A 23,094-nucleotide genomic window follows, 5' to 3' on the forward strand; every position below is an offset into this window, starting at 1 on the left:
ATTTATAACAAACTTATGTTAAAGCAAAACTGAAATAGTGATACGTTTTTTTAAAAAAAAAAAAAACAACTACTAATACCATTATATATATATATATATATATATATATATTTTTTTTTTTTTACTTCAATATCTTTTTTATAATTTTATAAATTTTTGCTTTTAGTTCTTTCAAAAAATTTTCTTTAATTTATCACTTTTGATCTCCAATGATTATGATGAGGTACCTATTTAAGAAGTTACAACATGCCAATTTTTGTTTTTTTGTTTTTAGTCACATCAACAAGAGAAGTCTAAACAAAAAATTCATAAAAATATAAGGAAAAAAAAGTTTTAAAAAAAGCTCACTAAATATAAGAACTAAATAATTTATAAGTGTATTTTTTTACTTATTAAAATAAATTAGAAATTATAGTTTTTTTGTTCGAATGAACTAATATAAAGCACGCTAATGCAATTACTTTTTGTCTTCTGAATTAATTGTTAAATTATTTGATTGATGCAAAACTGCACACTCGTTTGGCTAGAAGAAAATATAATAAATTGTACAGAAACAGATGATTAAGAACAGCATTACGTGTACTCTTAAAATAAAATATGCATCATGCCACCGGAAAACATTTGCCTGAAAGAGAAACATGTTAACAACATTTGAGTATATCATTAAAGAAAATTAAATCTTCTTTTATTAATTAACCTTACACATATCTAATATAAAAAAATAATTAATAAGTCTTTTCTTTCTTTCTTTTTTCCTCTAAGTAGAACACCATTACATGAAAGAATTTAAATCTTAATTTAAATGGCAAGATGAAACAATTTGTAGGCCTTAAAAAAGGTTTGGAATGAGTTGATGAAGAATCCTACGACCCGTTTGACTTATAATTTGATGGAATTTATTGTGATATAATTAATTTAAATTATAAAATATAATCGAGATGTTCTATCTAAATTAATATTATCATCAAATTTTAGATCACTTCAATGTTAGAAGTTGGAATTGGTAAAAGTTGTTAACCAATGCGTATTAATTTGAGTTAAGAATATTTGAAATCCTTCAATACATTATCGTGCATTTAATTTCAGGATTTATATACATAGATTGAATACTACTCAATTTTTTTTAACCATTTAATTTCAAAAGAGTGATTTATGAGGTCACCATTTAAAAATATTCACATTGTTTGTCAATTCAGTACTCTCCAAGGGGGAAAACAATGCTAAATCCCTACTCTCAGGAACATTAAACTTCTTGAACCAAATGTTGCTAATGGATGTCATGTCATGGATATAGGATAGACATGTATTAAGATTATTGCTAAGATCCAGACACATTGAAATTTCAAAGCAGAGATACTTCTGTACTAACCTTTGAATTTCAAAGTCGCGGAGACTAACTTTCATTTCACAAACAATGCTTGTTACACATTACTTGATTTACTTCCACTCTACATGCCTTTGCACCAGCACAATTTCCATAATCTGATTCCAGCTGATCGTACCATAACTTCTATGCAACTAAACACTAACATTGACGTTCGTGCATGTAGGATTTTATTTGAGTATGAAGCGATGACCATAAAGCATTACTCTATAGAGCCAATGCTTCGTATCAAACCATATATCAATTAGTACAACAAAACAAGCACGAGTCACATGACATTATTATCAACTTAACACAGTTTTACACACATTACACCAGGCACTGTGCAGCAGCATTTGTTCAGTATGCCTATTGCAGCAATTTTTTATGGTAATAAGCTCACATTCACTACGAGGTCTTGTTCACTTAATTTGAATGAATTAATCCAAAGAATCTCCTTAAAACCTGGTAAAAGTGGAACAATATAAACCTGAAAACTAACAGCATTTTATTGGACGAGGGCATTTGGCATTTAGTACTAACTGTGCAACTCACAAACTCACTCAGATACAAAAAGAAATACAAGGGAAAGATGACACAACGGAAGTACTAAACTGAATACACTACATACTAACTATACAGTTGTGGTAGTGCACTACTATTTGAGCAGCACCTGTTCATTTATTTACAGACAACACTGGAGCTGAAACGTCACCTGATCAAACTTCGAAAGGAACTTGCAAGATCAATTTAATGTAAAGTCAAGGAATGCTTACATTATATCAGGACCTGAAAGATAGCAGAAAGAATATTAGAATGAATAGGAAGGAAGAAGACAATACTGAACCTCAAAATCTATTAGCCAATTAAAAGTCAAGCCCAGTTCAGAAAAAGAGTTAAGTTGTCCAATTAAACAAAAACAGGAAACAGAAGAATATTGGAAAACCTGATGAGGAAGGTCACAAGGCAACAGAAGAACAGTGGACAATGGAGGAGCCTTTAGGAACAGAAAGAACCTTACTGAACCAAGCAACGTGACCCCACAATTCCCCATCGGGATTCTTCTTCACCTCAATCTCCGCACACCAAATCTCCATATCTTTCACACTCCCACTCCCTTGGCACTCCCAAACCACAACCAAATTTCCACCCAAATCAGCCATGGTAGCACCACACAAAAACCTAGGCAAACCCTTATCCAACCCCTTCAACTCCTTCCACAACCCTAATTTCACATCGAACCCTTTGATTTTCCCCAAATAATCATAGCAATACAGAATCCCATCCACCACGCTCGCCCTCCCCCTCCACCCGTAATCCAACTCTCCCCCCACGCTCTCCCACGCGCCGCTGCGAGGGTCGAACGCGATGCCGCCGCGGTCTGCCATGGCGTAAACCTTGCCGTCGACGACGGCGCTGGCGTGCATCCACTTCTCCCGCACCTCCACGGGGCTCGCCACCCTCTCCCACCGCCCCACGGCGGGATCCAGCACCTCCGCCCAGTTCGCAGACCGGGCCCACGTGTCGGCCACGCAGCCGCCGATGACGTAAATCTTGCCGTCGACGACGCCGGCGGCGGCGAATTCACGGCCGACGCGCATGGCGGGGCCGGGGAGCCAGCGGTGGAAGCGGCAATCAAGGAGCCAGACATGGGGGGAGGGAACGTCGTTAATGGAACCGCCGATTACGTAGATGGTGGGACCGATGACGGCATAGGCGGAGCCGATGGCGGGGGAGGGGATGGGAGGGAGAGGGGCGAGGAGCGTGTGGTGAAGCGTGAACCATTGGAGAGTGGAAGCGCGTGAGCGGAGAGAGAGGTAGAGGAGGTTCTGGGTGCAGTGGAGGAGAGAGCGAGTGTTGAAGAATAGTGGGGAATAGAGGAGGGAACGGATGGGTTTAGAAACGAGGGAGAGTGTCGGATGATGGGAGCGAGGGATCCTTGCAAGACAGTTCAAAGCGACGTCGTCTGGGAGGCATGGGATCAGTGTCGCCGTTTCTGTTTCGACCTCTGAAGATGAGGACATGCTTTGTTTTGGTGGGGAGTGCTGTCACACCCCAACCCAGTGGCATACTCTGTTTTGTTCGGTTATTCTCTTCCCAGTCCCCACCCAATTTGTCATTACCATTATATTTTACCATTTTCTTTCTTAGTAAAGACAGCTCATCCACTTTGTCCCACCGTGTAAGATGACAACCTCTTCGCTGTCCACACCCCACCGTGTAAGATGACAACCTCTTCGCTGTCCACACCCCACAACTCTTCTTTTTTAATAACACTAGTTCCTTCATATATATAATATTTGTAATGACGATAAATAAATAATAATAATGATTTTGTGTAACTCATGCACTTTTAATATAATTAATATCACAAAATGTTCAGATATAATTTTTTAAATATTTCATGAATCAAATAGAAAGTCTAGTTATAAATATCTAATTATATATTTAATGTTTATTTATCGAATTCTTAATTAATCTTAAGCCATTACAAAAAATTTCTTTATAAATCTACTTTGAAAATTTTGACCTTCGGTATCATTATAAGTATCTTTAACTCATTTTTATTTGTAACACTTTGAGATATAGTCATAAGAAAAAAATTAATTTTATAATATAAATTTCAACATGTTTGATATATTATCTTAAACTCTTATTTATGATTATTAAAAAAGAAATTGCAATATAAAATTTCTCCTTTTTGAAACTTTAAAAGAATTCTAAAATTGGATGGTATTAATGATAATCGAAAAGTAAAAACTTCCTTTCTAAAATTACTTCTCGATATTACTTATGTTTTAAGTATGTAAGAACTCATCTTATCATCAAGTTTGTACAACCATACATATTATCTATATTTTTCAAAAGTATAATTAGAAAACTAATTTTTCATTTCAAATAATAATTAAGAAATTTTGAACAATTTGTTATATTAAAAAATTTAAGAGTATAACTTATTCATTATATGTAACAACCTTAATCTTAAAATGAAAAGATTATAAATAATTAATTCATACAATTAGATGCCAAAACAACATATAATATTTTGAGTGCACTAAAACACTTAAAAATAATTTAATCTCATTATTTTAGAGTAAAAGAGTTCATCTCTATTGATTCTTTATAGATGCACTTTATAATATTATATATATATATATATATATATATATATATTTATTTTTTGTAACATTCCAGACAAACAATATTGTTTGAATTTGTTATAAAACATATAACTTAAATATGTTGACATCAATTTTCCATCTAATTTTAAAAGGCAAAATAATCATGCATTGCAGTACTTGGATACAGTAATAATATAATTTAAAGAATCATTTAGCTAAGATAGATTACTACTCAAGGTTTAATTCTCATCACTCGTACATGCATATACATGAATATTTTAGTCATCAAAATATAATTAATCATAATAAGAGTAACACAAGAAAATAAACCTTCCTAATCAAAATAAGAGATTTAAACAGTAATAGTGAGCAAAACACGCTCAAAATTCATGTCATACATAACATCTAAAAGTATAAGATAAAGACACTAAGAACAATTCCTGTAAACCAACAAAATAAGGACTAATCCTCATCCTTGCTCAAAGGAGAATATATCTCAATGGGCTCAGACTCAAAGTTAGAGTCAAAACTCTCAAAGATCTCTAGAGAAGTATCAACTCCTCTTGGCCCAATATCAATGGGATATTCATCATCGCTATCCCTCCATCCAAAAGCAAGTATTAATGAACATGATAAATATTGTGTAATATCTTAATTTAATTTTTCAAATAAATAAATTTCACAAAATAGAAAATAATAAAAAATTATCATTCAAACAGTTCCTAATACACAGTTCGGTAAAGTGTTTCAAAATAAAGATGAATTACAATTTATATCAAGTCATTACTACAGGACTAGTTCAATTACATCAAAGTTTTCTAAGAAAATAACTTTCTAAGTCCTATAGCAGTTTCATTTATCCCTTTACTGAGCCTGGTGCTGATCGTCTTTGTCACCTGAAAAATAAAAGTAAGGGTGAGTACTCTACACTATCCAACACACACAAGTATAGAGACTCACCTTGCACACTCCACATATTTTCTAGTATAACTTAAATCAAGCATCAATAAACACAAGTAACACTTTTCAAATATTCCATTTCAATTCACAGAGAGGTGCGGTCACTCTACTAACAAACATTCCACACATACGTGCGCTCACTGCATGTAATCACGCTCACTGTGACACTATGATCACATATTTCTAATGCACTCAATCTTAGAGACTTACTCAGTTAACACCGTGAATGGTCGTCGGATAACTTCCGCCTCACGGATACAACGTGTGGTCATGGATCCTTTAGCAAAGGTGTTAGTCAGAGGTCGAGTCAGAAAGAAAGTGTGTGGCTTGTGGTGCACCCACGCTCACTGTTGGTGTCACCACCACTTTCTCTTCCCAAGGTATATCTACCGCCCTCATATTCTACACACTCAGTGTATCGTTGAACTATTCATAGCTTTCCAACATATTCAATCACAATCACAATCAACATCGACTTGTCATTTCCACACATATTAACCATTTCACATTATTCAATATCAATCACATTGTATTCAAACACACAACATTTTCCATTACAATCCATACCAATCAATGCATTCCATCCATCATAAATACTATTCAACATCCACCACCATCTCATGGAAAATAAGGTCATTTCATCACATATACATTTTCTAATGTCTACTGCATCATAACTAGCACAAAATTTCCATCAATACACACATTTCCTATATTCTAACTCAACCAAAATCCATTACATAGTATTATAAATGAAATTTAAACACAAGAGATAAGGTAGAGTCTCCCCTTACCTCAAATCGAAGATCCAATACAATCTAACAGTAGAAAATGTCTCCAATGCAATATCTCAAGCTAAATGCATGGAGGAAATCCATGAGAAACTGGAAAGAACCAAGAAAGGATGGAAAAACATAAACCTTAACCCTCACACTTACCTCCAAATGCTCCAAACATAATAACAACCTTCAATCTAGCTCTCAAACAGCTTTGAAGGCAATTTAAACAGTAAGAATGGATTGAGAATCGAGAGAATAGGAAGAGGGCTCGAAGGGAGAAGTGAGAAATGTATTTCCCAAACCCTAAACCCTTCAAATTAGAGGTGAGTATATCTGATCAATCCATTTCAATTCATATGAATCCGAACAATCCACTCGAGTAAGAACGGGTATTAATAAATTTTGAATGAATAGAATAATGTTTTTGGATTAAAATGATTAAATAAGGTAGGTGACAGATATAAAATTATGATACTGTCGGTATCAGAAACCGACCGATTATATATGTGAAATGTGTAAGAGTGTTGCTTTTTAAACGTGTGAATAAACATATTACTATCGGTGGATATACGTTCGTACTGGGTAGGTATTGATTTCATTCCTATATATATGTACGACAGTATGTGTGTGTCTGAAATTCAACAGAGCTTAAGACCCAGTAATCCAACATAACATGGTAAAGACAAAATCAATTAGCCGCATGAAATGCACGTTATTGGTGGTGATTAACAGTTGTAATAAAAAAAGCGAAACACGTGACACACAAGAAAGTAGACCATAATTAAGTGAGCCCAGGTCCTAAGGTCTCCATTAGTATAAGATTTAACCAAATTAATTAACCGACTTATGAAGTTATCTGACGTATCCGAATCCAAATTATCAGAAAAAATTGGATAACATTGGATATTTTTTTAAGCATTTCAGTTAAGTATAATTAGTTAATTTTTGACCTGAACCCACCCAAAATTGACCGGCGATCACTCCTACTTCAAATACCCTTCTGGTCGCAATACTCTTACTACAGCGAGCCCCATTTCTACAGCGAGACTGCACCTATAGTACACACTAGGCCTACTTCTCAATCAATTTCAGTCCAATTCACAAATCAATATTCATATTACAAATCATTGCATACTTACATACTCACATATGCTCATATTTGTACCATACACGCATCCACATCTTCACACAAAACAAAATCATGCATCCCAACACCACACATACTTATATATACACATCCAAACAATAATTCACATATTTATATCAATAATCAATAAATTACAAAACTCTGGGCGTTACATATTGAGGTGGTGGAAGTGAGGGGCGACAAACAGAAGGACCTGCCTTATCAGAGGTTGGAGTAGGTATAAAAAATGGAGAAACAGGAAGAGGGCAAATGAAGGACTCAATGATTTTAAGGAGGAACTATATTTTGACCAATATCTATATAGGTGTTTAATATGAGACTATGGGTTTGCATGAGCAAGCTTCCATCATCTAGCAAGGGTGCAACAAGACATGAAGTGGGTGCTGTAGGTACAGGCTTAGGGATAAATGTAGGAAAAGGCATAAGGTCTTCAAATTCCAGTAAAAGAATGTGGATCTCAGCTAGTACACTGTCTGACCACTATGGCTCCCACTCACTACCTATCACATGGTCAAAACTGAGGGTAATCTCCCCTCGATAAGTGCGCTTGTGGAGGTTAGGATCATGTGTCCATAAGTCCTCCTCCCTAGGGTGCAGTTAAATCTTAATTAGTTCTTTACTCATTTGCACATGCATCATTTAACAAACAACACACAAGAAAGGATACCAAGTAAACAAAAAGGATAAGTCTAACATACACATTAATATTCAACTAATCAAGACAATTTCCAGCAAGTTAATCTCATGAATCAATATACAAGAGGGATTATTCACACAATTATACTCTAACCACAAGTTAATCACAATGCTTGATGAGGCATGGTATAAGTCAAGTACAGATTAAATTCTCATTTATGTTGAATGATGCAATGCATGGATACTTATTATCATACTTCCACATTCCAACTCAATCATCCTTGTTAGAGGCAATCAGGAGACTTCATTTCCTACTGCATAAAAGCACAAATGTTTTATAAATAATTTTTTTGACACAACATACTTCTACAATATCATTTAGGAATGGACCTACTACGATCTTAGTGATATGTGCTTTCGTTGGAATTGGCTAGAGTTTGTTGGCGATATGACCGAGTTACAATGAGCTACTATGCACGATTAGGGGTCATCCCCTTTGGCCACCTCAAGGGTCTTCGTAATATTACAAGAAATTAAACTTGTAAATAAGATATAATGAATATCTAATATTGTGAGATTACAATCATACTATAACTATAAGTTAGTCACATACAAGGGACAGGGTAGTAAAACAAAAATAAATAACCAACAAATATAGTGAATAATTAATATTTGAACAAATATAACAAAAAGATAAGGAGAGAGGGAAGAAAAGAAAAAAAAATCCCTCAAAACATATATCCTATTCATTCCTGTAACATAGGAATTTAAGTTTGTATAATTTAGAATATTACAAGCAGTATTGGATATTTATAGATTTCTTTAGCATCATTATGTTATCACGATTTAGCCCTTTATAAAGAAAAACAAAACATGTTAAATTGTAAGGGCCCATTTGGTAGCTAGGATAGAATCAGAATCAGGATAGATAGAAGAATGTTGGATAATAGTATAAGATAAAAGTATGATGAGATTTTATTATATCCAATGTTTAATGCAACTTTATAAAAAGAAAGATATGACATAAATATGGAAAAAATTATAAAATTACTATTTTATCAATATATATTAGATTAAATTTTATTTTATATAAGTTATTTATTTTTAATTTATAGAAAATATATAAATAATTTAATATATTTTAAAAACATATAGAAATAGATAGAGATAGAAAAATAAATTAAGGGGGTGTATTAGATTAAGATTTTAAAGGACTTTTTTAGTTGAAAAAAGTCTTGTGAATTTTAAAAGACTTTGTAGGATTTTCATGACTTTTAAGACTTTGCAGGATTCTGCAAAACTTTCAAATCAGGATTTTAATGGATTATGTAAGACTTTTAAGTCAAAATTTTAATGGATTCTGTGGGACTTTGTGGACTTTGCAAAGTGTTGTGGATTTTTGACATAAAAAGTTTAATTTTTTTTTACACGTTCAAATTTAAAAAGAGTCAAAGATAAAAATAATAAAAAATAACAATGTCTGGATAAATAATTATAATAATTCTCCGTAATATTATGTCCTCCTAAATAACATTCACCCACATATCCATAGTTATACTAGTCCTTCAAGCATTAGCGTCTTCTCGCTTTTGCTTCTGCGTTTGAATAATAGACTCAAAATTATGATCGAGAGTTGTTGTGCATAAGTGTTGACATATTGTTATATTGTTTCTTAAACTACTTCATTCGACTCAAATAATGATTATATATTTTACGAAATTTAATTTTAGCATTTAGACGAGGAAGGATGACTCTCTCCACATTTAGTTTGCTAATTGACCCATTAGCTTCACGCAGTCCACTTTTCATAGCATTCATTATCAGCTGTAACAATTTATCGGAATCCTCCTTAGTCCAAGCTTCATAGTTTTCTTTCTCCTTTTTCTATCATTTATTATTTCCTTGTGAATCTATCATTTGGAAACTAGTTATATAAATAATTCTGAATAAGAATACTTATTAAATTTATATTTCACCTAATAGGTACTTATATAATTAAAAAAATACTATAGCCCCGTGAAAGGCTTAACTACTATATATATAGGGTATAATTATTATTTCTATATTTTAGATATTTAAACATCTATTTATTCAACTAAAAAAATATTATATGGTATTTGATGATCTATAGTTGATTGTAGAGATCATGATATCAATTTCAGTTTTCACTTTTTCCTTTTATTTACACGTGTTAAAAAAAATTAACATTTAAAAGTTAAAATTTCAAACGTTTTCTGTATTATATATCTGAGAAATAAACTCAATTAAATAGAACAAAATAAAGTAAGTTAATAGCACTATCATTTACATTTTCACCAAATAGGAGAATGAAATGAGAATAGTAGTACAGTATTACATATAAGCAGTAGTACAGTATTATTAGCAGAAAAAAAAAATGGAGAAGACAAGAGCATAGAAAAAAAAGTGATGAAAAACTCACTTGAAAATTCTTGAAACACTTGAAAAGTCACTTCAAACAATCCTAAAAAATTTGATGAGTTTAGATGAGATTGTTTTATGAATTTGGTATTTATAGATACCGTTAAAAAGTCCTTCAAAATCCCTCTAATACAACAATCATTTAAAATCCTTATATTTTTTTAATACCAATAGATTGTTTTTAAGTTATAAAAAGTTTCAAATGAATACAAATGGATTTTAATTGACTCTTTAAAAAATCTTGAAAATTCAGATTGAATATCACTGGATTGTTTTTAAGTAGCACAAAATCCTGATTAAATATCAACAGACTTTTTTACTTAAAAAAAGTCTTTTAAAATCCTATGAAATCCTAAACTAATACATCTCCCTGAGAGTATTTTGGAAAGATAATTGATAACATTTCTTTCTTTTTTTGACTCAGCTATATTTTAAGGATAAGAGTTACACTAGCCCAATAAAATAAGATAAGTAACATGTTAAGTTAATCATATCTTTGTGATTCAACAAAAACTTAATTAATTAAAAACATATATGATAGTTATCCTATACTGTATACTCTTATCCTAGTTACCAAATAGATCAAAACTTTAAAGTCTAATTTCATTCACTCTTGCCAACAATTGCAAGAATTTTTTATGGACATAGCACTCCTCTTCTTTGGCATTAGAACATGTTCTAATAAATATAATACATAAACTACAAGCAAGTTGTGCTATCATGATGTAATGATGTTCTAATAAATATAATACATAACTACAAGCAACTACTTTAAATTTATTTTTTATCCTTTAATATCATTGGATCCAAGTTAGTCGCTCAGTAACTTTTCACATATCCTGGATTGTTACATTTTTTAGAATTAGTAGAATCAACCACTTGTAGAACGTCAATACAAACTCCAAGTAAAATAGCAATATCTCTTAATATAATTATGCATTTTCTATAAGAAAAATGAAATATGTTTGTTTCTAACTTTCACTATTCAACAAGTATATTATAGGTTATTTATTTGAATTTAACAAAGCAATACAATGAAGGCCAAAATGTCATAAAACATCATATATTTTATCCCTAAGTGGCATTATTAATAAGTCGTAATAATCTCATCACCTATTACAAATAATAAACCAATTAAAAATATAATTGCTAAAATATGAAATAATTGAACACTAATATATATTATGATGTTAATATGTAAAATTAAATTTCAAAATAAATTAGTAAATATTAGACAAATATGTTATACATTAAATAGATTTTTTAATAAATTATTAATTTTTTTATTAATTGTTATTTATTAATAAAAATTATTATACATTAAAATAAATTTATTTAATAACATTTAATCCAATATTTTTATGATATCAATAATCAATAATAAATTCACTATCACACTTAACCTACAAAATATATATATAAACAAAGAACAATAGTTGTACATTTAGAATTGCTTACATTATCATTGTGAATTAATATTAAAATATGTTTACATAGATTTATGGTAGAATCATAAAAAAAAAATTTATATATTTCTCTTCCACTTCTTTAATTAGAATTTTTTTTTCAAAATAAACCCCTCTATCTAATATTAGTCACAATTCCATTTTCTTTCCTTATCTCTTTTTCTACTCTCTCTCTAGGTATTTCTTTCCTTTTTCTCTTTCTCACTGAGCTCGCTTCCTTTCTGCATCAAACTCAATATGTAACCCTCTTAATCGTTATTAGCTATTAACAAGTTGTTGGGATTCCATGGTACAGGACTTGCAGTGATTTTTTGCACTAAAAAACAGTTTTTAAGGATTGGCTTTAATGTGATTGCAAGATAGAACTCTTCAAAGATTCTCTGCCATAAAATAGTCACTGGTGAATTGTCAAGGACCTTGCATAACTTGAAATTTGTCGCTAATGGCATTTTTTTGGAAACTCACTGAAACAATATATTAAATTAATTAACTTCAGGTTTTGTTAACAGAGTTGAGATGGCCGAGTTGGTCTAAGGCGCCAGATTAAGGTTCTGGTCCGAAAGGGCGTGGGTTCAAATCCCACTCTCAACAGTTTCTATATTTTGACAAAATATTTTTAATGGAAGTATCTGTGGTACATATGACCCTCAAATTTTCCTCAATCGCAGATGTTATGGTTTCTTATACTTTGAATCACATAAGCAAAACAAAGTTTGACTTTATAAAATAATTTGAGAAAATCCACGCGTGTTCATTGTGAACCTTTCAGGATTCAAATTTCGTGTGTATGGCAAGGCTGTTTCTGTCTGCCATTTAAAATTGTTCGAGTTTGCATTATCGCCTACAAATTCCCATCAAAGCATCCAACTTTCTCAAATTACGGGACCAACACGCCCCAACATTGATTTATCAATATCAAGCTTATTCATGCGTTTTCTACTAAAGCTGCCGTGACAAAGCAAACTCTTCTGCTTTACACTCAAAAAAGGATTCTATATTCAAAGCCGGCCATACATTGAAAGCATTTCTTTGAGTCTGAATGCCTCTCTCTCCAAGCTATCAAAGCTCACAGAACTTGCAATTCTCCAACCCCAGTTTCCGAACTACAACAGTCACGAGATCAACAATGTCATGATTTTATTTATACATGTATTTCAGGGAGGGGGTGCCAAAGACAATTTCTCCAGAGGTTACAAGTCATCTAAAATAATTTTTTTTTTCTCGTTTAATAAACCAAAATCTTGCCAGAACAAACTGTGAACATAATGACTAAAATTTTACCTGAGTTGCAGGAATATTCATCCGGGCAGAACTCCCCAGTCCAAGAACATCTTGCATAGGTATTATTGATGTTTGAGCAACGGAAGCCAGTACCCTCTGGATTAGCCCCCACGAAATGCTATCTTCCTCACTTAATGAAAGATAACTTAATACCTGGAACATGAAAATGAAGAATGAGATGAACTCTCATCCAACTTGGTTAAATAAAAAACATTTCACCCTACATATCAGCTATAGCACCCACATTGGATTTCTCTTTTTGGTTCAAAGCTTCCCACCAACCTTCAATCTGTAGCAGAGATATTTCTTGTCAAGATTTATCAGTGTTGTCAGGTAATATTTTTTTCAAGACATGAAAATATAGAAATAAATGAACTAAGATATCATAAGCTATGCATGTTGGTTGCGTGCATCTATTTCAAGTGGTAAAACATTTTACAAAAAGAAAAAAGACACCAAATAGCAAATCTTATTTGCTGCATTGGCAATCTTTGACTGATTTCTACAGAGTATACCCAGGTCGTCCTTTCTAAGAAGATAGATATGCAACGTTGACAAATATATGGCAGAACAAATTCTTACTGTGTCATTGTCATGAGTCCCTGTATAGACAACTTGATTCCATTCGTGATTATGGGGCAAATGGGGGTTGTCAGCATCACTTCCAAACCCTGGAACAAGTAAAATAGATCAGAAAATACCTTGGTACTCTGAATTAGAATTACTAGTATGATACTGAAGGATGGTAAACAAATTTAGCAAATAATCATTACCAAACTGGAGAACAGCCATTCCAGGTGCCCCAATGGATTTTCTTAGTTGCACTACATCCTCAGTGATAACTCCCTTCCGCAAATCACAAAAGCAAAACATTCAAGGGCTTGTCTAAGCAAGAGTCAGGTATTATAAAAAGCAATCTCCCTCATGAAACAAATTATGCGATAATTTTAAAACATCTCAGAATTCAGTTTAATAGTGTGTACCAAGTCTTCTGCTATAATATTAATCCTTCCGACGGCTCTGAAAATGGCATCAAATAAGGACATTCCAGGTCCTACCTATTATCATTTAAGTGATATGAAGCAGATTATAGTTGACCAAATAGATCAAAAGTAGAAAAAAATGACAGGATCTGACCTTCCACTTTCCAAACAAAGCTACTTTTGCTTCTGCATATTTATAAAGCATGCACGTGTTAGAAAAACATCTCACCAAGTGAAAAGGTGAAATAAGCTTAGTGCAGACTCACCAGAGGGAACAGCCCAAAATCCAGCAAATCCTCTAAAGTGGTCAATCCTAAATTCATCAAATAAATTCTGTGCACGTTGTATACGTCGTATCCACCATGAGTATCCATCTTTCTCCATGGAGTTCCAGTCGTACAGGGGGCTTTTTCATTAAAATTTGAAAATATTAAAAATGAGACATCAGTAATCTAAATGAGACAGGATACTTACTGCAATAGCTACAGTATAATATGTTAGCCATTATTAAAAATCATATGCAGGCATAGATGGTTAAAGCATGGAAAGATGAAAGAAACTAAAAATGACACGTCAGGGAAGATGTCTTGCTGACCATGATCACAGAATAAGCAGATATCTTTTAAGAAAAATGAAATATCAGTTCATGTTCAAATCAGGACAATAAGTGAATAAAGAACATGGAAAATTAAGATTTGTCACGAAAAAATATAAAGGGATTAACTTTAAACCTTCCCCACAGCTGACCAGTTTCACTGAATGCATCAGGAGGAACACCGCTAACTAAAAGTGGAAAGCCTTTCCTGTTCTGCCAGACAGATGGAGATTATTCTATGATCACAAGGTACAATATGCTCTGAAAAAATATTAGAACAGACCTCAGAGACATATTTTTAGGGACTACTAACCAGTAAAAACTGTTTCTTATTTGCCCAAACATCTGCACTATGATAACCAACATATATGGGCATGTCTCCCATTATGCTGATTCCCTTGCTCTGCGCATAATTGCGAATTTTCTGCCATTGCCTTTGGAACAAGAACTGTTGGGCAATAAATACATTTATCTGCATGCAAAAGTATCAATGACTCGTCAAGACCTCTTCTGGCTATAGGTAGACCTACAATGAGAAAGTATTGATGGTAATTATAGCTGTAAGGATTCTTTATGTTCTTACAAAATCACACTTTTGTTGGTAAATTTCTTCTAGAGCTACAAGATGCCGATTTCTTAAAGGTTCAGGCCAATTGTACCAGCTGAATGTGTTTAAACTGTCATCAATTGCAGCAAAATAGGCTGCATCTTCAAGCCAGCCTACAACATTGAAATGATATCACAGCCTCACAAAAGATAATCCTCCAATGAGTTTCTATAATACTCACAAGTCTTAGAAACAAATAATGTAGGTAACATTCAGACAGATGCATGTGTGCTTGTGCATATTCTTGAGAAAAGAAATGCATAAGCAATTCTCAACGTTCAAATTTTCCATTTCCTCAGTATTTTACTTATTACTGTCACAAATCCTAATGTTTCTTTCCTTCCAACTTCTGTAACACATAATCCTAAAATCCCAAAGCCACCCCCACCATCCAAGCATCTATAAGAAATTTACTTGTTTCTAGCTTGAATTAATTAACTTGGCCCAACCGTTGAACAGAAATTAAGGAGAGGAGAATTTGTAGATGTTATTGCATTTTCTTTGACTTTCCATCACCTTCTAAATTTTATTTATTTTCACAGTTGACCAGTCTTTAGATAAAAGAAAAATGCATTAAGAGAGAGAATAACACAAAAGAGGAACGTTAAGAATCCCCGAAAAGAAGCATATAAGCTTACAATGAACTTACATGTAACATCAATAAATTTTATCAGCAAAGTACTATGCAACAGGCATGCGTACATTTAAAATTAGATTTGCAACTAAACAAGTGTTAGTGTCTCACTTGATATGTTAGGATCCCTTTTAAAATTCTCAAGCTGTGTTTTCAGTTCCCCTTCACTCGAAATGAGCCTCTCGGCAGCCTACAAGTAGGATTTCAATAAGAGGAAAATTAAAATCAAATACAAGACCAACACAAGGACCTCAAATGTACAAAGCAGAGTAATGCCTGCGCAACAAAGGAAGGGTCACCAAAAAAAAAAAAAAAAAAAGGAAGTTGAAGTACAGAACAATACTAGTAGAACGAATCTCTAAACATCTTACTTTAGTAATCAATGGATCCTTAATATCAGCAACAACTGAAAAATTTACGCGCTCTGCATCACTGCATTCATTTAACAATAACTATAAGATACGAAGCTAAAAAATATGCGTATGTTATAAAGATAAATCTGACATTGGTTGAGGAAGTTCGTGTTTTTCCAACAAGCCATCCTGAACAAGCTCTTCAAGAGAGATCAAGAGCGTGTTGCCACAATTAGCGTCCTGAAAAGCAAAATGTCAAACCAGATTGCATTGAAAGCGTTGAGGCTCCACCAAAAACAGAAATCGAAAACCTGGCCAGAGTAAGGAGATCCCTCTTCGTTAGCCTTTCTGCCAGGTGGCACAAGAGGAAGAACCTGCGAAGATTTCACGTTTAGATTGAAATAGTTGGAGGTAAATCGATAATAACAAACAGGAAAACAACAGTGAGGCGAAGGATAAGAAAGAGCTCACCTGCCAAACGGAGCAACCTGCGTTATGGAGCCAGTCAATGAAGCGAAAGGCTTCTTGACCGAGATCGCCGATGCCATAGGGGCCACGAAACGACGTCGGATGGAGTAGAACGCCGGCTCTTCTGCGAAGGTGAAGGAGAGGCTTGGGAAGACAATCACCGTAGTTGGATGGTAAATCTTCACCGACGCTGAGTTGGGCTAAGGAATGGGAAGAGGAAGCATTGGGAATGGGGAAGGTAAGAGTGGGTTTGGTGGGCTTGAAGAAATTGGGCCACTTTACTTGAGGGAAAGTGTGTGAGATGCTGAGAGTGAGAGACATCTTTTTAATTTTTATCTTTCAATTTTCAGTTAGAAGAGACCTCGGAAATGAATTGGAGTATCGTTCAATTTACTATTTTCTTTGCCTTTCAGCAGGTTCACTCAAACGGAGGAAGTGAGGAGTAGAGTGGTCGCAGGAAACTCGTGACCGTAGAACTTGAACCACTTTCTCATCACTCTTTAACCCAGCAATACCAATCAATGTACCTTCGCTTTTTGAGTAACTGTACTTCGAGAACATCAAGTGCACTGCAATCTGCATCTTGGGATGACGATAATATGTACTCAAGTTAGCTTAGCTGACCTAAGCCAAGAATGAATCCTGATCGTGAACTTAGTCGCTCAAAGTATAATTAATTGCTGCTTATTTTAATTCTTTATATTCGGGAAATGAAAATAAATGTTTCCAATTAGTAATCATTCATTGTTTTTTATTTTAAAATTTATCAATTTTATTCCTATTTTTCATTATTATTAATTATTTTTATCTTTTAGTTATATTACTTAATTTAATCTCTAATTTTATTACACATTTTAAGAGTCACAACGATACTTGAGGTATGACATGCGCCTTGAGATTCACACGAAACTTTTTTAAAGGTATGACATGTTAATTTTAAATAAATATATAAATAAATTTTAATAATTTTTCTTTTAAAAATTATAATATAATATTATTAAAAAATCAAATTATATTTCAACGTTAATAATTTAATATAAAAAATATTTTTTTATTAATTCAACTATTAAATTATAATTATATATTATTTGAATTATTTATGTATTATTATTAAAAGAATCTTTATTTTTATAAATTTTTATAGTATATATTATTAACTTTTATGTATATAAATAAAATATTAAATAATTTTAAATTAAATTAATATTAAATTTTACATATGTAATTAAATTATTTAAAAAATCATTAAACATTGAGTATAACTTGCGCATATGATTTGATTCCTCTTGATCATATTGCTTCCATTTCCATTCTCTTTCATTTATGTGTATAGTAATTTCATTTTCTACCCATCAAATTCATGTTTGGATTATCTACGGCAAATTTTTTTCCATCTAACATTTTACAAGATCTCAATATTTTTGTGTTGAGAAACCTAATAACATGTCCTTTTGAATATTATTTTTATGATTAATTAGTTTAAAAAACTGTAAACTAAATATTTTAACATAAAAAGCTAATAATTAAGAATATGTTTTTAAAAATCATATTGTTGATATTTTTATCTGTTTTAACACCACAACCCAAGCAAAGAAAGCACACGATGGATCATTGAAATTTCTTAAAAGGTCGAGAGGATATGAATCCATCAAATTCATTTTATATCATTATTTATTGGCGTGCCAATCAAGTGTAAGGCGATTTCAAGCCATATTTGAAACCTTCTCAAATTTCACGTGCAAAAAACCAAAATTTTTCTTTGCAATGATGCAAAAAGCTAATCAAGCCCAAACATTCTCATGCATGATGCAACAACGCTTGGTGAATAGAAGAAATTAAAAAATGAATTTTCAAATTTATACTCAACGATATAATATAAAACTAACAAATAGCATATTATTATGTAATTTTGAATACATTAAATCGTATAATTTTCATAAAAATATTATTATATATAATTTTTTAATCGAAGTTAAAAAAATAGATTAAAAAAATTCATAACATATAAAAAAATACATCAGTACACATTGATTTGACTGCCCTAATCCTGGATCATGGATCAATCCTAACACACTCAACCACCACAAAGAACCTCATAAAACATATTTACAAGACCATTAAATTCTACATGAATCGTTGGAATCTTAAATCCTGACAAAAAATATAGTAAGATCAGGCCCAGTATTTCCCTCGGGGCTCAACATATAAAGAGTCTCAGAATCCTTAGACCCCACAACATGCTCAAAAGGAGCTCGCATATAAGCCAAATCTCCTCCATCTACATCATCAACTGATCTCAACGGAATCACGCCAGCACCCATTGACACAGCCTTCAGAAGCTCCATCACATAAAGGTCCTCTTCCGTCGCTTCTCTCTTCACACCATACCCACTTTTCTTCCCATTACAATACATCGTCCATAACGGTTCCTCAACTACCCTCGTCTTCTCCTTCTCTTCCCTTTTTTCACATTCAAGCGCGATTCTGACCATCCCCGCCGCTATCTCCTTCTGCAAAATGCTTGTTTGCATGGATAACTCAACCACCAACGAAGGAAGGCACCTCGGGGATTCTTGAACGGAGAGGCTAACGCGTCCTTTGCGGTAACCGAACAAGGTGCCGGAGACTCTTTTGCCGTTGTTGACGGCGTTAAGGGTCTTGTGGTAACCGTTGGGGGGGAGCGTTGGGAACTTGCAAACGGGGTTTATGATGGGTAAGGAGCGGAAAACGGAGCGGAAGAGGCGAACGACTTTGGGTTTGTGTTTGTGTTTGTTTTTGTGGGAGGGTTGGACGAGAGAGATAGTGTGTGAAGGTGGGAGAGGTGGTGGCGTGGGTGGTGATGTTGGGTCCCTGATTGCCATTGGTCGATTTTCACGAACCAGGAAGAGAAAATCAACGACAATGCCATCAGAGAGATAGAGAGGTTGGGTTTCAATGCTGTGAGCGTCCAAGTTTTGTTTATGTTTTGCGGCTTTAGATGGATCTTCGGACCTTAAATTGTCGTTTTGCTATATCTACCTTAATTTCCCTACACCTCCTCCTCTAACAAGTAAATTCTTCATGCTTTAAATAGCTCATCTTTTTATTCTTCTTCTTGTTAGGATTTTGTTTATATACTGACTCGCTTTCGTTTTCCTTTAAGATGGGATAAGTTGCATGGACCAATTATTTCCCCTTTGATAAGTTTTTGTTTTCTCTAACTAATCTAAAGTTAAATTAATAAAGGAAATGTTTTTTTTCATAGAAAAGATAAAAAGATATTACCTATAACAATTTACATTTTATTTCCTCAATTCTATCTTCTTTTTTTTATTATTCAAAAACAAATATAGAGGGGAGTGGGGGTGGGTCTCAACCTCATTCCCTCTCCTTTATATATATATATATATACATATTAGAATTATTATATATAATTTGTAAATTTAATTATACGTGTTAATTATTTTTTATCTATCAAAGGTTGAGTGTTCCTACTCTAAATTTATTTTTTTAAACATTTTTTAAAGCACTATATTAATTATCACACATTAAGCATTTATTTAAATATCATTAATCAAATTAATAATTTGAAAAATATTAAATTTAATTACTTATTTATTAATATATATCAAATTTTTTCATATTTTTAAATTTGAATTTTAGTGCCTTATTGAATTACCTATTGATTCAAACAATTTATTTTTATTAATTTACCGATCTATTTCAAAGCTTTTTCTCTCTTCCAGTCTCTTTAAACTAGATTTTAAATTATAAATTTTATAAACATTTTTATTTTAAAGAACAAAGATTTTTTACAAAATATAATATCATTTGAAACAAGAATATCTACAACACAATGTGATTAACTCTCAATGTTTTTTTTTTCCATTTACTTCAAACCAACCCAATCGATGTTTACAATTAATCGTGTAATATGAACAGACAACTTTTGAGGAATTATACTATGAGTTGTTTCCTTATATATATACACGTGTGTGTAAAAGGCCATCTCATATGTTACAGTCATTTTTTTCAAAACAACTCAAAAATTTGACTTTTTAAAACTACTTTTTATTATATATTTTCTTATACTTTCTACGAAATAAAAATATATAAACAATACCTTTTTTTATTAAAAGTTATATAGAGAGAGGGTGGGAGGGAAGAAATATGGTATTTTAATTTTCTATTTTTTAGCTTTTTTTTTTCTTTTGCTTTGCTCGCTATTTTGGTTCTTTTAACAACTTTTATTTTTCTTCTTTTTTTTTTAAATTTTCTTTCTTCTTTTGGGGTAAGTGCTTTTATCCGCTTTAATAATGGATCGAAGAGAGCAACATCAACAACACGATGATTCTTTGATTGAGTCTTGTTACTTGGACGACAAAGATGATAGTAATTCTAAGAATGATTGTTAAGTGTGTTCATATGGTGAATGGAGCACGTAACATGATGTTGGTTTGCCAAGAAGAGGAACGCGGCAACTATGGTAGTTTGTATAGTGGCTTGTTGTTGAGTTTGTGGAGGTATTTTGATAGTAATGCCAGTTACAAGATAGAAGGGGGAGACAATAATTTTAATTTTAATTTTTGTACATTGTTAAAGGGACTAAGAAAAAGTTAAAGAATTAAAAAAAAAATTAGAGAATTGAAGAAATAAATAAATAAAAGGATCAAATAAAAACATTTAGAAGACAAAAATAAAGTAAATTAGAAAAAAAAAAGTTAAAGAATTAAAATAATATTTTTATTTATGTATATTTGAAAAAATATATATAGCATCATTTGAGAAGCATAAATTTCATTACATATATAGAAACAAAGTGAAAAAAAAAAGATAAAAATAAATTTGATTAATAATTTAATAAAAGAATAATAACAATTATTTGTTAATTAACGTCGTTAGTAATACTTTTAAGATTAGGGCGGTGATTAACTAATGAGAATACTAGTTTACAATTTAATAACAACAATAACCATTAGATATAGTTTAATGGTTGTTAATTAATTTCACGAATACATATCATATGACATTTTATTTTTTAAAATTATTTTATAATTCTTTTAAAAAGCCTTTTTTTTTTTTTACAATAAAGATGATTTAGATCGATTCACACTTGATTCATATCAATTAATCTGGTCAGTTCTTAATTGATGTTTACTTCCCCGATTTGTGGGTTGTCCAGATCTATAACATGTTTGATTACTGGTCGAATAAGCCATGGTCCTTAGATAATAATAGTTAAGGAATCAATAAAATAATATTTTTATATATAAATTATATTGAGATGTATTGAAAAATACAATAATAAATATATTATAATTTTTTAAAATAATTCATTAATCAAAACTGTTAAAAAAATTGGTTAGCATTTTTATAAAACGAATATTACCCATCAAATTTTTTATTATGCATCCATCGTAAACCATCTCACTTAAAAGTAATATAAAAAATAAAGATATATATTTTTTAAATACTGCACTTTAATGAGCTAAAAATTACACAGATTAAACAAGTGGCTCTGTTGGTAAAACTCAATTTCTCAACTCTCATCATTAAACACACCCATATATAAGAAATTCATTCTTAATTGAGTCGACTTTTAAAAATAGTAAAGTTACATGCTAAGAAATGATCTTGGTTTCATAAAAATAAAATAAAAAGTGTTAAGGCACCAATAATGGAATTATCCATGCAAATTGAGTTGTTTCTTCAAGGTTGCCACCATGACCTTTTCTGCAAGCCATCGCTGTGCCATCACCTCGTCATCTTTGCAACTTGTCACCATAACCACCTCTCATCTTTATGCAATTCTTCGCTCCAAAACCACACCTCACCGCCTCTGCAACTTCAATCTAAAACTTGGATCCATGTTTTCAAGTAACGTATTGATAAAAGGGCAAAGGCAGTGCCTTGAGGATAATCACATGCACAATCCCGACAAGCACCTCGCATTTCTCTTTCTGTGATCACAAAATATTCAATTGGAGCTTAGTCAATCGGAGGCGGAGCTGCATGGCCACATCGTTATAATCTCATTCACCACACCTTTAAAACGCACGACCCTCAATGTCGTTGACGTTTTAAAGGTGGAAGGAGGAACAATTGGTTTCCGTTTTGGAAGACGCGTTAAACGGCGCGTGACGCATTTTATTTTTTAATTCACTACACGTTTGGAAGCAAGTGCCCGTGTGAACGTGTCGTATTTTCTTTGTTATTCTACCCTGTTGGCTGTGTGTAACGTCTATTACCCAACACTTCAACTCCCCCAACCTGTCTTCTCAC

General features: G+C 32.4%; 3 protein-coding genes and 1 non-coding gene across 6 annotated transcripts; 1 reads left to right on the plus strand and 3 right to left on the minus strand.

The window, feature by feature from the left end:
• Positions 1 to 1,848: 1,848 nt before the first annotated feature.
• On the minus strand, positions 1,849 to 3,502 carry LOC113864907 (F-box/kelch-repeat protein SKIP6). Its single transcript, XM_027499137.1, has 3 exons — positions 3,487 to 3,502; positions 2,310 to 3,456; positions 1,849 to 2,152 (listed from the first exon to the last, which is right to left on the minus strand). The coding sequence occupies exon 2, from the start codon at positions 3,385 to 3,387 to the stop codon at positions 2,323 to 2,325; it is 1,065 nt and encodes a 354-aa protein (XP_027354938.1). The 5' UTR covers positions 3,388 to 3,456; positions 3,487 to 3,502; the 3' UTR covers positions 1,849 to 2,152; positions 2,310 to 2,322.
• Positions 3,503 to 12,422: 8,920 nt separating this feature from the next.
• Positions 12,423 to 12,503, plus strand: TRNAL-AAG. The gene has a single exon. It is a non-coding gene; the product is annotated as a tRNA-Leu (tRNA).
• A 112-nt stretch (positions 12,504 to 12,615) lies between these two features.
• LOC113847658 (4-alpha-glucanotransferase, chloroplastic/amyloplastic) lies at positions 12,616 to 17,406 on the minus strand. 3 transcript variants are annotated; one of them, XM_027476902.1, is made up of 17 exons: positions 17,224 to 17,311; positions 16,837 to 17,177; positions 16,677 to 16,739; positions 16,517 to 16,605; positions 16,384 to 16,444; positions 16,124 to 16,202; positions 15,355 to 15,491; positions 15,085 to 15,243; positions 14,908 to 14,984; positions 14,443 to 14,582; positions 14,331 to 14,362; positions 14,177 to 14,251; positions 13,967 to 14,039; positions 13,776 to 13,864; positions 13,438 to 13,482; positions 13,194 to 13,346; positions 12,664 to 13,015 (listed from the first exon to the last, which is right to left on the minus strand). In XM_027476902.1, exons 2-17 carry the CDS (start codon positions 17,152 to 17,154, stop codon positions 12,911 to 12,913), a joined length of 1,695 nt encoding a protein of 564 aa, XP_027332703.1. In that variant the 5' UTR covers positions 17,155 to 17,177; positions 17,224 to 17,311; the 3' UTR covers positions 12,664 to 12,910. The 3 variants fall into 3 exon arrangements, with proteins under 3 accessions (XP_027332694.1, XP_027332703.1, XP_027332711.1); XM_027476893.1 differs by having other exon boundaries at positions 12,616 to 13,015; positions 16,837 to 17,406; XM_027476910.1 differs by lacking the exon at positions 12,664 to 13,015 and having other exon boundaries at positions 13,200 to 13,346; positions 13,476 to 13,482.
• A 1,571-nt stretch (positions 17,407 to 18,977) lies between these two features.
• Positions 18,978 to 19,694, minus strand: LOC113850571 (protein MIZU-KUSSEI 1). The gene has a single exon (XM_027481157.1). It carries the CDS (start codon positions 19,692 to 19,694, stop codon positions 18,978 to 18,980), a length of 717 nt encoding a protein of 238 aa, XP_027336958.1.
• Positions 19,695 to 23,094: the final 3,400 nt, after the last annotated feature.

This window comes from Abrus precatorius, unplaced genomic scaffold (assembly GCF_003935025.1).
Source record: "Abrus precatorius isolate BTA unplaced genomic scaffold, Abrus_2018 Scaffold10, whole genome shotgun sequence".
NCBI classification, from domain to species: Eukaryota; Viridiplantae; Streptophyta; class Magnoliopsida; order Fabales; family Fabaceae; genus Abrus; species Abrus precatorius.

What these genes read in the sequence shown, in the direction of transcription:
- LOC113864907 (XM_027499137.1), bottom strand. Translation starts at nt 3,387, where the DNA reads ATGTCCTCATCTTCAGAGGTCGAAACAGAAACGGCGACACTGATCCCA.
- LOC113847658 (XM_027476893.1), bottom strand. Translation starts at nt 17,154, where the DNA reads ATGTCTCTCACTCTCAGCATCTCACACACTTTCCCTCAAGTAAAGTGG. An exon ending in AAGGGATCCTAACATATCAA is followed by an intron (nt 15,492 to 16,123) that starts GTGAGACACTAA and finishes TCAATGTTGTAG; the next exon opens with GCTGGCTTGAAGATGCAGCC. An exon ending in GGACTCATGACAATGACACA is followed by an intron (nt 13,483 to 13,775) that starts GTAAGAATTTGT and finishes TCTCTGCTACAG; the next exon opens with ATTGAAGGTTGGTGGGAAGC.
- LOC113850571 (XM_027481157.1), bottom strand. Translation starts at nt 19,694, where the DNA reads ATGGCAATCAGGGACCCAACATCACCACCCACGCCACCACCTCTCCCA.